This window comes from Acartia tonsa, chromosome 3 (genome assembly GCF_053477335.1).
Source record: "Acartia tonsa isolate MP-2025a chromosome 3, ASM5347733v1, whole genome shotgun sequence".
In the NCBI taxonomy this organism is placed as follows: Eukaryota; Metazoa; Arthropoda; class Copepoda; order Calanoida; family Acartiidae; genus Acartia; species Acartia tonsa.
This window is the reverse complement of record NC_137262.1, coordinates 28129220-28146107: the sequence shown is the minus strand read 5'-3', so window position 1 is coordinate 28146107 and position 16888 is coordinate 28129220. Positions and strand designations below refer to the sequence as shown.

At 33.4% G+C, this 16888-nt stretch overlaps 2 protein-coding genes and 1 long non-coding RNA gene across 3 annotated transcripts in view; all 3 read right to left on the bottom strand.

The window, feature by feature from the left end:
• Positions 1–1185: 1185 nt before the first annotated feature.
• LOC145315179 (uncharacterized) lies at positions 1186–2956 on the bottom strand. Its single transcript, XR_013877971.1, has 2 exons — positions 2818–2956; positions 1186–2430 (listed from the first exon to the last, which is right to left on the bottom strand). It is a non-coding gene; the product is annotated as an uncharacterized LOC145315179 (long non-coding RNA).
• Positions 2957–4759: 1803 nt separating this feature from the next.
• On the bottom strand, positions 4760–8584 carry LOC145314817 (uncharacterized). Its single transcript, XM_080154898.1, has 5 exons — positions 8388–8584; positions 7957–8024; positions 7447–7706; positions 6361–6503; positions 4760–5692 (listed from the first exon to the last, which is right to left on the bottom strand). Exons 1-5 carry the CDS (start codon positions 8582–8584, stop codon positions 5488–5490), a joined length of 873 nt encoding a protein of 290 aa, XP_080011024.1. The 3' UTR covers positions 4760–5487.
• Positions 8585–9354: 770 nt separating this feature from the next.
• Positions 9355–16888, bottom strand: part of LOC145314816 (condensin-2 complex subunit D3-L-like) — a 28177-nt gene continuing 20643 nt past the window's right edge. The window contains exons 32-41 of the mRNA XM_080154897.1: positions 16431–16586; positions 15907–15996; positions 12935–12994; positions 12508–12617; positions 11957–12058; positions 11570–11697; positions 11092–11203; positions 10687–10911; positions 9931–10073; positions 9355–9488 (exon numbers count right to left, since the gene is read on the bottom strand). Of these exons, the coding sequence (XP_080011023.1) occupies positions 9355–9488; positions 9931–10073; positions 10687–10911; positions 11092–11203; positions 11570–11697; positions 11957–12058; positions 12508–12617; positions 12935–12994; positions 15907–15996; positions 16431–16586 (1260 nt within the window). The remainder of the gene's footprint in view (positions 9489–9930; positions 10074–10686; positions 10912–11091; positions 11204–11569; positions 11698–11956; positions 12059–12507; positions 12618–12934; positions 12995–15906; positions 15997–16430; positions 16587–16888) is intronic.

Here is a 16888-nt window from a genome sequence, read left to right as displayed (position 1 = left end):
ATATGAAATAATATAATTAGGGTCCGTACGTAACAGATTGCTCTTTTCGTTAATTTAGGCATGTTAGAGTTGTCCTATCGATTTCAAACTTAGCATGATGATTCCTATAGAAGTTAGGTACGAGTTAGAAAAAGCGAAGCAACTCTATAATTGTTACCAGAAAAACTGTACGTTCATTTTAAATTTAAACATGTTGCTTTTTAACTTTTTAGCATCAAATTTTTTTGTCATACAATTATCCGATTGGTCTGATTATTGGAATACGATTCCTAGGACAACAAAGTACATTATTATAAGCGAAGCATCTCTATAATCAAGTCCTAAATATATAAGTTTTTCAACAGATTTACTTACCATTTTGTTTCGTTCGACTTTTATACATATATATTATGATTATTCAGTTCTGACACTATACAAGTGTTAGTGTTCGTTTGTCTTTCTGTTCAGAGCTTCGCTTTTATAGATGATGTCATCCTTGTTGCAAAAAAACTTATAAAGTATAATAAAGTTAAAATGTCAGAGGCTCCTATTAACCAAATATATGCTCATCAATAATTACTAACAAACCAATGCATAGGAAAGCTTGCAACACAGCAAATATCAAAATTAGCAAAATCTGATTCATTACACCAAGGGAGGGAGAGGACATTGAGAACACTAGTACCCAAAGTTTTATAATAACGTTTTCTTATTAACAACTTTGATGACTTTTCTTGAACTTTAATTGGTGAGTGTCTAAGCTAAGTATTTCAACCACTAATTGCAATCTACAAAAGGGGTTATTTTGTGAATCATCATTAAGGATGTGCTTAAATTTTTCGTCCATTGGCTTATCCCTTTAGATACCTTATTTGTAAAATACTAAAATGATAGTTTGTCAAAACATTTAATTTAATATGCATGATACAAATTGAGTCTCGTTTTTGCTGTTTATATTTTTCAGGCATTTTGAATGAACGTATAAATAAAGCCAAATTAGCCCAAGAAAGCAGTGTCAATGAATAATAAATAAACCTCTGATATTACCATTGTTTGTTGCTTGTATCATAATTCATTAGAAAAAAGAGGATAACAATATCTATAAAAGCGAAGCTTTCATATCAGACGGCAAAACAAACGAACATTAACACTTGTAGAGTGTCAAAACTTGATAAGTAGAATAAAAACTTAAAAGATACAAATAAAGAAGCAATTTATTTAATTTTTAAAAAATAGTTTAAAAATTATACTTATAGATAAAAAAAACAACCATGCATATTTTTAACCTTAAATTCTTTGATTAAGTCCATTATTCAATGTATCAAAAATTTTAATATAAAATTGTTCTTTCTTCTGCCTCGTTGCTTGATCTCCTTCTTTTGGACTAAAAACTTCTAGAATACTAACTTTCATATCATGTCCTTGCTGTTTAAAATGCACTCCTGTTGAATGGTTTGAATTATTCAAGTTTGTATAGCCGACATGTTCACTTATTCTTTCTTTTAATTTTCTTCCTGTTTCACCTATATATTGAATTTTACATTTAGAGCATGTTATACAATATATTACAGAGGTTGTATCACAAGAGGCAATAAAATTTAAAGGTACTGATATACCAGGATTATTTGTACTTGTGGTTGTAGGTGTATCAGTAACTAATAAAGGACAGGTACTACAGCCGTTTCTGTTATATTTCTTGAGGGTGGGGAGTAGGCCCCTTTCAGCACCCCCCCGAGAAGAAGTTGTGATTAGATTAACATTAAAGTTTCTACTGGACTGTCTACCAATTGTCCTTTTATCCGGATCTAAAGACTCTCTGAATGCCCAATCAAGGCAGGATTTCTTGGACCGATATCTAAAGTAAAGCTCCAAAATGGATAAATTTAAAGAAAGAAGGGACAATATAAAAGTTGTTACAAAGTAATTTTCAATAGTATTTGAAAAGAAAACGAAAGCATCAAAAATAATCACACAAGAATCATACAGGATCATAAATATTAAACTGTGGGTTAGAGTATCTTTATTCATTTTATTTAGAAAATATACTGCATTTGGAAGGTAGATTAAAAAATGTAAATTAAATTGATCATTTGTGGCTCTTTTACAAAACAATATTATACTTATAGTTAACATTATAAAATACATAATAGTATAAAATATTCCAAAAACCAACTGATTAGCTAAAAAGGCCATAATGGGAAAAATAAACACAATACAAAAATCTGGCAATTCTCTAATTGCTAACTTCAATATTTCTTTTAAATTTGGATCCCTATGAAGTATAAACCGTAATTTATACGTAAAAATTGAATATGTTAAATTGAGTAAAGAGAAGGCCAATGAAATAAATCTAAAAATGCGCCAAGATAAATTGTGAGGTAATTGATGAACCAACAGGATGTAAATCTGCAGGGATGCTTGCAGCCAGGATCCTCCTACCACCTCGTTAATCTGAAAAATAGAATTTCATTTCAATAATTGGTAAAAATGAGAAAATTTTATATGATTTAAGTTTACTAAAAATAAAAATTTCGCAAACTATGTACCTACGCTAATGTATTTTACGTGGTGATATACGGACATAACATAGTTATAGAGTAGCTGCGATAAAAAAAGCAAAAAATATCAAACAATTATATCTTTATACACCTTACTAGTTTTATATACTACCTATCATCTAGAGGTAAGAGGAAGGCAAAAAAGCCTAAAACCATCCAAAGTATTAAATCTAAAAATCAAATAGCCTAAAATCATCTAGACACATGTTTACTTCTATAAAGGGAGGACTCATTTAAATCTTAAGCTTTATATAAAAACCTTACTACTTTTTATAATTACCTTATATTGCCAATGATCTTGTTTCTTTTCTTCACTTTGTGGATGTTTAAATACTTTCCATCCAGAAATTATAACATAGAAAGGGTTTAGCAGGGCCCATTTCATGTCTATCTTATTATTATAGTTGACAGCTGATACAAGGGTTAATATGGCCGGCAGAACAATAGTTCCAACTACACAAAATAATATTTTTATTGAGATTTTAATTTTAGGATGTAGCATCTAAAGTAGCAAAGCACAAAATAATTATGAATGGACAGTGAGTTATAGAGCAAATGTTCCGTGGTAATAAGAAAGAGAGTGAGAAAAATAGAGAAATAACATGGAATGAATAGAAAACCTGTATATAGAATAAATCATTTTTTTTATGTAATTTGTACCATTATCGACAGACTATTGGACAAAGTACTTTACATACTAGATACTTATTGGTATTGGGAATCTTATTAATTTTTTTTGGCCTTCTATCAAAAAAATTTATTTCATATCAATAAAAATTCATTTCCTGAAAATGCGAAGTATTCATATTGTTGTTCTGTCAAAAAGTTGACTGTCACAATTATATCAGTAACAAAGTCTAAAGTTGGAATTAACACTTCTAGAAAAAAGTTTCTCAAGTTTTCACAAAAATACATTTTTTTCCAACTTTAAAAAGTTCTTTAAGTTAGCAAAACTATTGTTTTTACACTGTTTTTTATTCTTATGATTTCATGAAGTTAGTTTTGACATCTGTTTATATAAAACTAAGAATTCCATGGCTTGCGTGTGCGTAAAAATGTGCTTATTTATGATGTGTGCGCGCGTATTAACTACCTGCTATCATATCTTCTATCGCGCAACGAGCATGCATGCACAACCTAAAAAATCTCGTGGTGAAAGTTTTTGTGTATTTTATGACCCAGGCCTAACCACAGGGCCTAGCGGTTTAGCAAAAAAAAACAAGAAAGTATATTTCTTAAGGAGCACAACTATTTCATATCTTAGTCTGTTCGTACGTCCATTAAGAGCTGCTCTTTAGCAGCTGGACCCGCTGAAATACACAACAAGGCAGCTTAGACTGAAACTGAAGTTGCAGCCCAATATAACCGCACGGATATGGGAAAGAAAGCAGTCAGCCAAAGCTATTAGCTTTTAATTCAGCCACAGCCTTGCATACAGCCACTTGCAGTAGGCACTTAGTCGCAGCCAATCGTCTGGAGGCGCAGCTACTGATCATGATAAACTTAAACTTACTAATAATTAGAGAAATTCGATCTATCTTCAGTAATCAACAATCTTAACGAAGACAGACAACTTAATTTATTTATTAGAATATCAAAATGACATTACAAAGCATTAATCTTTACGGTATATTAAACTAGAATATTGGTATTTAACAAGGCATAGCCTTTTGGTGTTTTAGCATATAAATTTATTTCAATGAATTATCATAATAGCGGCTACGCCCCCTTGAGGCCTCTAGGGGCACTTGAGGAGGGGAGAGTCAAATTTGATAACCCAATTTCTTATTTTAGATTTTAAAAGAAAAAGTGATTTTTTTTTTTTTGGGGGGGGGCACATAGCCATCCTGTTACTTTCGTATAGGGATATAAAGGCCTATTAAACCCATCTTATATAACAGTGACCAGTACTATAAAAATTATGCAGTCAGACAAGGTAAAATAATGCATAATGGTATTAGTTTAAAATTATGAAATGTATTACAAAGTATACATACTCACTAACCGCGCGCAATAACACCGACCAACTTGCTAATTTCAGTCGCCAGAGCTAGATTGTCTGTAAAGTTCAATTATATAACCCTTTGACCTGTTGCTCTTTAGTAAGGGATATCTTCATAAAAAAATCAGCAGCCTAACCAAAATAGCAGGATATCATAGACTGACGGACGGACATGCTTAAAGGTTAATAGAGTAGTTTCACTGTTAAAAATACAAGCAAATTATATTCTCTAAATATATTTCATACTTCATTTGGTTATAAGAATACAAAGTTTTATAGTTAGTACATCATTTAAATAATTACTAAATATAGAGGACTATGCATATGCGATGCACAAACGAGTGCATGTGTTCTACGTACTTAAGTAAAATTTCAGGTTTATCTCAATTTTAAAAAAAGACTTTAAAAAAGTTTGTGAAAAATTAATCAAATGCTTTGTTGACTTAAATGTATCACAAAAAATTCCATGATTTAATTTATTGTTTACTCTCAAGTTACCTTATCTGCTGAAATTTTTAAAACAATCACATGAGTATTTTTTCATGTATAAGCTTTTGATGATTTTGTGACGTACAAGGTTTACATATTTTTTTTACGAGAAACCTTCAGAAGTGAAAATTTCCTTCATTTATCTATTTTGAATACTTAGTAACGTAACTTGTATCACTTGTTATCGTTCGTGCATAGCTCACTTAAAATTGTTTTAAAATATCATCATAATAATTTATAAAGATTCACAGATTTCAATAAGATAAAAGTAAGATTGTGTTTATATAAGATTCAAGTTCAAGTAAAAAAAATAAGAAAAACTATTTAATATCTTTTGGATAAAGTCACTAGGTATACTAGAAACATATACATAAAGTCAACTGGTTAAAAAATACTTCAATTTAATTCATACATTAAATATAAAAAAATATTGATTTTTGATTAAATGCTTCAAGGGAGTCATTTAGCTAAACGAAACCGGTTTTTACTCGCATTCAAAGTTGTGTCAGATGATGTATTCAGGTTGCCATTTCTGGGTGGGACAGGTCCTGATACACCGCTGGAGGTACCACTGGACCCACTTGTGTTCTTAGCATTAGAAGCGCGGGAATTTTTCCCACTGTTGACTACTGCGTCAAAGGAGTCTTTATCTCGAGAGTTCAGTCTAAAAATGGATATAGAATATACGTGGATCTGGATATTATTACAGAGGAAAAATTGTTGTTACCATGGAACTCACTTATTGGTCAGTTTGTTCATCGAGTAGGAGGGGAGGGTATGGGTTGGATGGAATTATCGTTATTTTAGCCCGCTGCAAATTTAAATTTAATTAAATGCAAAATCTTATTTAAGATCCAAGTAAAATACATCCATTAGCAAAAGTAAATTTTATTGCTACATGAATTAAGGATGTATTGTCCAAGCTTTATTTGTGAAAGGGGTAAAACTAAGGGGTTTTAAAGTTTGGTGAGGGTAAACATCAATTTTTACACCCCCACACCCCCCTAGGAGTTCTAATAAAGGGATATATACTGGTCAATGGACAAGGGGGGGGGGGGGGAGTTTTGACACATTTGCGTAAACAGTGAGTATAGACTTTATCTTTGGACTGAGAGGATAGGTTATTAGGGATAAAATCATTCTTATTCTTAGAAACTAGATTTATCTAGACAATTTGAACACTTAAACAAGGGTAATCTTGGAAATAGAAGAACTCAGAAAGAGTTTAAATAAGAAATAATGAACAATAGTAAAAATGTTATTTTTAATGTATTATAGAAACTAGTATAAAAAAAACTGTTATAGAACATCATCGCTTGTATTCTTCAGTACCTGAATGTGCTGTTAGATGAGGAACTAAGTTGTTCCTTGCTACTCTGTACAATAGTACTTGGAGGGGACAGGACTGTAATGCTGGACACATCCAGGGAGTCATTTATGAAGCTGGCATCTTGTGCTATGCGTGTCTGATTCACCTTAACAAACATTTTATCTAAAGAGGACTATCCACGAACAAGAGCACGTGATTCTAAGTACCTTCCAGCATTGATCCTAAGTATTTTCTTTCAGAATATAATAGGTCACCACTAATAATTAATATATTGACGAGAAAATTTATGTTTCACCACTTCAAGTTGAAGAAAAGTAAAAAAATGTTCAGGTTTTTTAGTCAAAATTCTATCAAACATTTTGTTGAGTTCGGGGTGTCTTTAATTGTCCATGTTGTCAAATGATAAAATTAAAAAAAAGTTAAAAGCACATTTACTATATATCATATGTATGTTTAAATTAATGCTAGTATGGATTAATTTACAATCTATATAACACGAGTATTCGCATATGTATCATCAAATATCCATTTTATTAAAAGAATTAGCTTCATAAAAGTTTTCAAAATCAATTAAAATACCTAAAAAAATATGGTGAAACATAAATTTTCTCGTCAATACATTAATGATATATGGTGACCAATTATATTCTGAAAGAAAATACTTAGGATCAATGCTGGAAGGTACTTAGAATCATGTGCTCTCGTTCGTGGATAGTCCTCTTTGCATTGACTATTTACATTGACTAAGAGAAAAGTAGGTAAGGAAGAAGATTATAAAGTATTAGATAAAAAATGATTAAATAAAACAAGGACGATTAAATCCATTATGCACTATGCAGTATGGTATCAATCCGATTCCTTATTGTTATATGTTTTTGAGGGAGGGTACCACCGTCCTCCCATGAGAAATCGCCCCTAGAAAAAAATCTTCTTGGGGGCGTAGCCGCTAGTATCAAAGAAAGTAAAAGACAAAAATTCATCAGAAAGTATCATTAAAAATAGGTATTGTAGATGATTATTAGTTGGATTACTTAAATAAAGTTATTAATCTTTAAAATCCGTCACTAAAGAAAGAAGTTAATCTATACCTGTGGTGTTGAAACAGCTCGATACTCATTAATTTTACGTGTCCGTGGAGTTTTAAATTGTGGCCGCTCCATGCCCTGTCCAGATATCCTGCGGGACTGGTCCATCTCTGGTTGTACTGCCCTATTCTGTGGCCGCTCCATGCCCTGTCCAGATATCCTGCGGGACTGGTCCATCTCTGGTTGTACTGCCCTATTCTGTGGCCGCTCCATACCCTGTCCAGATATCCTCCGGGACTGATCCAGGTCCTTGTCCTGGCCACCTGCAACCATACAACAATAAACATTAGAATCAATTACACTGATTTGAATGAATTCAAGCAACAATAACTTACGTCAACCTTCACCCTCCCAGGAGAAATCGCCTCTGAATTAACCCATCCCAAGAATAAATTTTTACTCTTTCTTCTTAAACAAAAAGTAGAGGTTCGACATTTCCCCCACCCCCCAAAAAATCCCTTAGATGCCTCTAGTTGCGAAACCGATGGTTATTAAATAAAATGCTATTTATACCTGAAGTTATACCAACAGGAGTCTTAGAAGTAGGTCTTCTGGCCAATGCGGGAGCAGGAGCTGGCGTTCTGAAACATAATCAAAATTTACACTCCACTTTTATATTACTTCGACTTATCATTTAAGATCTAAATGTACATTGTACACTGAATACCACAAAAAGAATCAATTTGAAGTCAACAAGAAACCCAAATTCTTGTATAAAAGTAACAGAAAGTTAGTCAGACTTTCTGTGCGTACCAAAGCATATCTGTCTAAACCGATATGGTTCTCCTTAACAATGCAGTTTCTAATAGTTCTAGAGGTGGTTTATAACGTTTTTGAGGGAGAATACCAACACCCTCTGTAGAGAAATCACCCCTGGAAAAAATAACTCGTCTCTAGGGAAAAGCCGAGTATTTAAACTACATTTTAGCAATAATAAATTATACCTGAAAACTTCATCTCCGCCATTTTCTGGATGGATATTTTCAGCAGTCTTATCAGCAGCATTCTCTCCACGCTCCGGTATAGTATGCAGACTTCCTACAGAACTCTTGGAGCGCTTGGAACTAGGCGCTTGTTTGCTGGTTGAGCTACGCTTCTGTCCAGTTTTTTCACATAGAAATATTTGTATTATGTATAACATTATCAAAAGCATGAAGACTCCTGTAAAGAGTGCAACTCTTTAATCGATACCAGAAAGTCCATTTTAAACATTTTGACTACAATTTTCTAAGCAAAGCTTTTCGAAATACGCTTTTATGGGCATTGTCATCCTTGTTTAGTATAATTAAACATTTGCTTATCAAGAGATATAGGGATGGGACAGTAGAGATAAATTAATCTTGACCAAAATATTATCTACCTAGATAGTGGGTGTAACAAAATTATATTTGTTTAAGTTATCAATTTATTATAATGTTATTCCAACACAAAAGACGACATTTTACTTCACATTTATGTATGCACACCACATTTTTCCATCAGCTGATCTTTGTTTACATTGACGTACATTCAATTGACATCTGAGTTCCAATGTGAAAGGTCTATAGCTGAATTGTAATGATTATAAATATGTTGTTCTTATTGTGATTAATAATTTACATTGTGATTTATGCTTTTAAGGATTGTTTGATTTAATTATGACTGACTTTTAATATTTTCAGACACCTTAAAGCATTCTTTTAGAACAATCTTAATGTCGAATTAGCTAAAGTTAATATACAATTGTTAGCAAACTTAATGATTATTATAACCTAACTAAATTAACATATAAAACGTATCTAAATAATCTAAATCATGGTCTCTTTAATATTCATTCAAAAGGTAATATTTTCATCCTTTTATAGTAGGTATATGAGGGATTTAAAGAAACGTTTTTTTTTCTTTTACAATATAAAAACACCTACATCTTGATCAAAACATACCTGAAGGCCGCTCCGATGAAGACCTGCCCCTGGCACCCTGCTGCCTTGACGGACGCTTGTTGGTCACATCTTCTATACTCTCGTGAACAGTATTTACTTCTGTTGATCTCTTACTCTTGTCCTATGAGTGTATGTATGGATAGTAATATACATAAGTTTTGCCAGATTATTTTTTCTTAAAATATCTACCTGAAGATTGTTCTATCATTTATGTAAAGTGGTGAAAGTTCGAGATCAAGTCTCCATGTGGCACTTGCATTTCTCAGTCGGAATACAATTACACAACTTCCACTGGTCGGTAGGAAGGGTTTGGTAGGGGGGGGGGGGGGGGGGGGGTTGATGACTGATGTAAATTACGCAATATTACTTATCACTACTTATGCAAATGCATCCAAATTTTCAAACAAACTAAAAGTATAACCAAATACCTAAACTTGCTTAGTTTTTTAAACCTATTGTTCTTCTTATCATCTAAAAATTGTAAAATTGTTTCAGTGCTACTTATGTAATTACGTCATATTCTTAATTAACCAGGAATCTAAGTATATGACTATCCACCATCCCTTATTATTCTTTGCTGGTTCACTATTCTCGTCATTCATATTTTCCTGATCCTCTAGGCTAAGATTACTTATGTCTATATTTTCTTTTTCTTGCTGTTTCTCCTTCTCAACATCTTGTCCTTGTTCTACTTCCATTTCTGTCACTCTAAACAGATTAAACAAAAATTAATGGGTATATAATAAACTAGCGACTCTGCCCCTAGATCTAAGAGAGGAGAAATCCAATAAGGTTGCAACACATGCTATCCCATATTTGTTTTTGTTTACAAAAAAAAGGGGGGTATTTTTTTGTGGAATGAAAGGAAAACTTACAACCCACCGCAGGACTAGTATCTATACATATTCCCTGAGTTTGTCGGTCCAGCGGTTACTAAGATCTCAAGCTTCAAACAAGTCAGACAGACATGATACTACTTTGTACATAGTATGGCTAAAATAATGTTTGTTTCGGGAAATGGAATAGTTTTAAAACAATATTGAGAGAGGGGACATTAGTAAATTAAACTAGTACCCAAAGTTTTGAGAATACATTTTATTTTTCGTTAGCTCAAAACTTTGAGTAAATCTAGCGAATTTTAATTGGTAACAAATAATTTAGATCTAAAGAAGGGATGATTTTGATAATTAATATTGAGAATTATAAATTTGCCGTTTATCATCTTAAGTTCCATGCAAAAAAAAAAAAATTCTGAACCTAAAAAAATTCCGATTGACCGTCAAACAGTAAAATACGAGCCAATTGTGAATAAAATCCTTACCTCTCCTTGTCATTATTTGTCTCAGGTGTAGTGGTAGAATTTTCATTTCCATCTTCATTACTCGTAGACGCATCAACATTGGATTTAGTATTGGAGATGGTATTAGCTTCAGAGGAAGTAGAAGTATTTAGAGTAGGATTAGCGGATTTATTGGCAGCTCTGGATGAGTTATCATCTATGGATGTATCGGCAACGTCATGCTGTACTACGTTTATGGTTCTTCTCCTAAATATTTTTCTTTAAAAAAAAAACAACTAAGTTTGGTGTTTGAGGGCAGGACTTCACACGATACCAATACATCCTTATAATTTCGCAACAGGATCTGTGCTAATTCAAAAAATTTCTAAACCGTAAATTATTGCTACATTAGCAGAAATACATACAAATATGTAAACTAGACTCTACCTGTTGTTACTCTGTGGTGTGTTTGCCATCATCAGCTGTTGCAGGATCTTATCCTTAGATTTTTTCTGGAGTAATCTGGCAGGAGTAGAATCTGATCTTAATAATGTTCCTCCTTAATAATATTTAATAGACATCATTATATACAGGCTTTTTATATTTAACCCTCAGACGCTATAAAATATACCTAACTATTGACTCAGGGATCTAAAGGGATAAGACAATGGCCGAAAATTTGATGTAAATCTACAATAATTACGCTTTGACCATAACTTAATGAACCAGACGAACAAAATTCATTAGAGTCCCCAAAATAATAATTGGTAATCTAGCGAATAAGAAAACGTTATTGTAAAACTTTGGGGACTAGTGTAATTAACAACCCAACTCCTTTAACTACACACTAATATGAAAAAATTAGCAGCCACAAAAATTTAAGTATAGAATGTCTATAGAAGCTGGGGTCGCAATTAAGTTATACCTGGAGTTTCTATGGCAGGAGCAGGTCCACCTGGAGCAGGACTGCCAGGTCTGGAGGATGGATTACTACCACCACCCCCTGGCCGGGGAGTTGTAGGTCGGGAATTTGGATTACTTCCACCACCAGGCCTAGAAAGTTAACAAGGATCAGGATGACAAGTTGACAACATCCAAAATTAGCAACGCACAAAAAATCATAGAAAAAGAGAGAATACCTATGCAAAATAAAATCACAAAACCTTTAAAAATATTAAATTGTTATTATCTCTAGAAGCATGATCAACATACAAAACTAAGTATATACTATATGTAAATATATCATAGGAATCAGATCTTCACAGAAAATTTCAGCTGCCTATCCATCTTACTATCTATCTATCCATCATACCTGGGAGTGGTAGGTCTGGATGAAGGATTACTTATGCTCCGTCTAAGGCCAGGTGCAAATCTCATGGCCTCTCTTTCAGCTGCCAACCTCTCCTCCTCTTTTCTATACAAATAATAGAAGATTGTAAAAGAAATGGTAATTCATCCAACATACAGCAAAAATTAATAAATTAAGTGAATGTGAAAACTATATCTTTGTAACAAAATGTAAAATGTGAAAAAAAAATTTAATTGTGTTTGTGTTGATTTTTTTCGCTCTTATTTACATATTATATGTTGTATATTTTACTAGACATTCTTAAGTCGGACCTTTTTCTGATTCGTTTCCATTATATATTACAAACATAATGGATTTTATTATTACTTTCACTAGATTAGCATATAATCTTGTAGCTGGCTAAAATGAAAAAAGTGACAATTAAGTTCTGATGTCCATGTTAGAAAACTAAACAAAGGACAAATTTTTCCATGTCATAATCTCCACGTAAATTCTATACCTATCCATCCATTCTAACAATCTATTTCTGTGAATAAAAATGCAAGGAAAGTCACCTTTTTTCTTCTTGTTCGTCAAATTTCTTGATTTCATACTGTATTTCTTTGGCCAGCTGAGGATCAGCTGACAGAATTTCTGTCACTTGCTCTTTGTAATCTTCCATCAACTATAACAACAAGAAAAATCTAAATAAGTCAATCAGTGGCACAAATAAGCTACAAAGATAAAAAAGTAAATTCTAAAAGATATTGTCAATTCAAAGATTTCTGTCCTTTTGTGTACAAACATATAATCCATTCCCCATTGACGTCTAGTAGGTAATTATTTTATTTTAAAAACTAAAAATCCGAAGAAAATAAACGATGTACACAAAATAACATATAGACGGACAAACAAAAATCTTACTACTTTGGCAGAAAGACATCGAATTTCTGCATATACGATGACTGAAAATTATTTTTTATTATATAAATATACCCTTACCTTCTTTAAATAGTCGAAGAGATCCTTGAGGAATGGAGACTTCTTAGCTTCTAGGGTTGCCTTTAGTCAGGGATAGAGGGATAAGCAAAGAAAAGATTAAATTAACCGCAATGTAATCAAGTGAACAAAGCCCATGATAAGCAATAGCAAGCAAACTTAGTTGAAAATCCGTGTAATTTTTACATAAGATAGCATAACTTAAGAAGAAGTCAAATAAATACAAATCTATAAAGGGGGGGGGGGGGGGGGCGTAATGACATAAGCTCTTAATCCGTGAGCAAAATGGTCTAAATATTTAGCTAGACCCTTCAAACTTGGTATATAAGCCTAGTCCTATAGATATTACATCTAAATGGCAAAAAAATCCAAAATTTTTTATTTTAAGGTTAGGTTAGGTAAGAAAAACCCTGCGGAAATGGGGTTTTTAGGCTTTTTTTGGTCTATTTTGATATGGAAACTTACCTTAAATTGTTTTTTCTTAGGGTTTTAACTTAAATACAATGTGTCTATTCATAAAATCATTATTTAAGATGATTCAGCAAGTCGGGGACCGACCCCAGGGGGCTAGGTGGGTGGCCCGCAGGGGTTAAGTGCATTTTCCCCAATATATATGTTGTGATACATCAAATTATAGGTTTTTTAGGTCAAAGAACTCAAATTCAGAGCTGAAATAAGCACTAGAATAATCTGAAGCTAACCCCAGCGGGCTAGGTGGGTTGCCCACAGGGCTTAAGTGCATTTTACCTAACCTAACCTAAAAACTTACATTTAATATTTTTTTTAAGGTTTTTTTCTCAAATAAACTGTCCATTCATAAGGACCTTATTTCAGATAATCCAACAAGTCGAAGACCGACCCCAGCGGGCTAGGTGGGTGGCCTGCAGGGGTTAAGTGCATTTTCCCAATATATATGTTGTGATACATCAAATTATAGGTTTTTTAGGTCAAAGAACTCAAATTCAGAGCTGAAATAAGCATTAGACTAATCTGAAGCTAACCCAGGCGGGCTAGGTGGGTTGCCCACAGAGCTTAAGTGCATTTAACCTAACCTAACCTAAAAACTTACATTTAATATTTTTTTTGGTTTTTTTTTTTCTCAAATAAACTGTCCATTCATGAGGACATTATTTCAGATGATCCAGCAAGTCAAAGACCGACCCCAGCGGGCTAGGTGGGTGGCCTGCAGGGGTAAAGTGCATTTTTTTCTAAAATATGTGTTGTCATATATCAAATTATAGGTTTTTTTAGGTCAAGAAACTCAAATTTACAGCTAATAAAAGCATTAGACTAATCTGAAGGTAACCCCAGTGGGCTAGGTGGGTTTTCTGCAAGTCTTAAGTGCATTTTACCTAACTTAACCTAGAACCTTACTTGTTTTTTTAGGTTTTTTTTTCTGGAATAAGCTGTGTCTAATTATGAGAACATTATTTAAGATGATCAAGCAAGTCGGGGACTGAACACAGCAGGCTAGGTGGGTGGCCCGCAGGGGTTTAGTGCATTTTTAAAAAGTATGCGTTGTCATACACAAAATTATAGGTTTTTTAGGTCCAGAAATTCAAATTTAGAGCTAATAATAGAATCAGACTAATCTGAAGCTAGCCCCTGCGGGCTAGGTGGGTTGCCTGCAAGGCTTAAATTCATTTTACCAAACCTAACCTAAAATCTTACTTTTTTAAAGGTTTTTTAATTGAATAAACTGTGTCTATTCATGAGAACATTATTTAAGATAATCCAGCAAGTCGGGGACTGACCCAGGCGGGCTATGTTTTACTTTGATACACAGAGTTCATTCCTAAAGCCATCATTTAAAAGATTCTTCATACAGGAGGCTGACCCAAGGAGGCTAGAAGTAAGGCCTGCAGGGGGTTAATTAAAATTTTTCAAAAGTATGTACTGCATTATGACAATTTTAGCTCTGAATTTGAGTTTCTTGACCTTAAAACCCTATATTTTGATATATAACAAGATATATATTGGAAAATAATTCACTTAACCCCTACGGACAACAACCTAGCCCGCTGGGGCTAGCTTCAGATTAGTCTAATGCTTATTTTAGCTCTAAATTTGAGTTCCTTGATCTAAAAAACCTATAATTTGATGTATCACAACATATATATTGAGAAAAATGCACTTAACCCCTGCGGGCCACCCACCTAGCACGCTGGGGTCAGTCCCCGACTTGCTGGATCATCTTAAATAAAGTCCTCATTAATAGACACCGTTTATTCAAGAAAAAAAACCTGAAAAAAAAATAGGTTTCTAGGTAAGGTTAGGTAAATGCTCTTAAGCCCTGCAGGCCACCCACCTAGCCCGGGGGGGGGGAGGTTAGGTTAAGGTTAGTCTAATGCTAATTTTCGCTCAGAATTTGAGTTTCTTGACCTAAAAAACCTATATTTTGATATATAACAAGATATTTATAAGAAAAAATGCACTTAACCCCTGCGGGCCAACAGCCTAGCCCGCTGGGGCTAGCTTCAGATTAGTCTAATGCTTATTTCAGCTCTGAATTTGAGTTCCTTGACCTAAAAAACCTATAATTTGATGTATCACAACATATATAATGGAAAAATGCACTTAACCCCTGCGGGCCACCCACCTAGCCCCCTGGGGTCGGTCCCCGACTTGCTGAATCATCTTAAATAATGTTTTTATGAATAGACACAGTGTATTTAAGTTAAAACCCTAAGAAAAAACAATTTAAGGTAAGTTTCCACATCAAAATAGACCAAAAAAAGCCTAAAAACCCCATTTCCGCAGGGTTTTTCTTACCTAACCTAACCTTAAAATAAAAATTTTTGGATTTTTTTGCCATTTAGATGTAATACCTATAGGACTAGGCTTATATACCAAGTTTGAAGGGTCTAGCTAAATATTTAGTTCATTTTGCTCACGGATTAAGAGCTTATGTCATTACGCCCCCCCCCCTTATAAAAAAAAAAATTCTGTCAATTTACGTATCCCTTTAATCCTGCCTTTAATTCGATGATGATTGGAATGATGATCTCAACGATGTTCTTGGTCCACTGTTTGGTGAACACAGCTCTTGTCAATGCCTCTCTCACCTAATGTAATAATAAAATCATCTGTGAAATGAATTATTTGTTGTCTGTTACTGTTTTTTCTTCTTCTGTTATTACTTATTTACTCTTAATATCTGCTTTACTTTCCAACAGTCTTATTCTTTTTGTAGTCCAAAGTTTTTAGATCAGTTAGGTTGTTGGGATAGTCAAAGAGGTGTTGTGTCGGAGTCATGTGGTCATGCAGAGTGAGCACAGTCTGTCGTGAACGAGATATTTTTCTAAATGTCTGTCTAATGAATATAGTTTTATTGTTTGTTTCCATTATGTTAATACATTGATAATTCAGTTAGTTTTCTTTACTGATCTTTAAAGTGTTTGTATTTCTTTAATGACCAGTGTCAGTGCCAATTTCTTATCAATCTTTCTAGTTGACTGACAGTGCTCTGTATCTGCATAAATTCTACATAAATACTGACCTGTGCCTCAGCGTTAGCCGGCGCTTCTTGGCTGCCCATCATCTCAGCATCGTCAGCCGTCGCCGGCTGCTTCTTCAGGCAGGTCAGCTTAATTTCATCTGAAAGCAGGCAACGGAAAGTATCTTTCAACAGCTCGGTGGCAGATTCAAGTTGGATCTAAAGATTAAAATATTATTACTTGGATGTTGCACCAAATTTTCATGTACTCTAATAAAGTGATATTCAAGGCTGGCTACAATAACGATATCCCCGATCCCCTCACCTCCTACTGTATGAACGAACTGACCAATAAATGAGGTCCATATTAGCAAGTTAAAATGACGCCTAACTTTCCCTTAAAAGTTAAAACATAAGAGATCTTAGTAATTTTGCAGTAAAAAGTTTTTTTTTATTTTTTAAGTCAACAAGAATTATTTTCTGACACGTACAACTTAAACAAAACAAAACTCAATTACTAC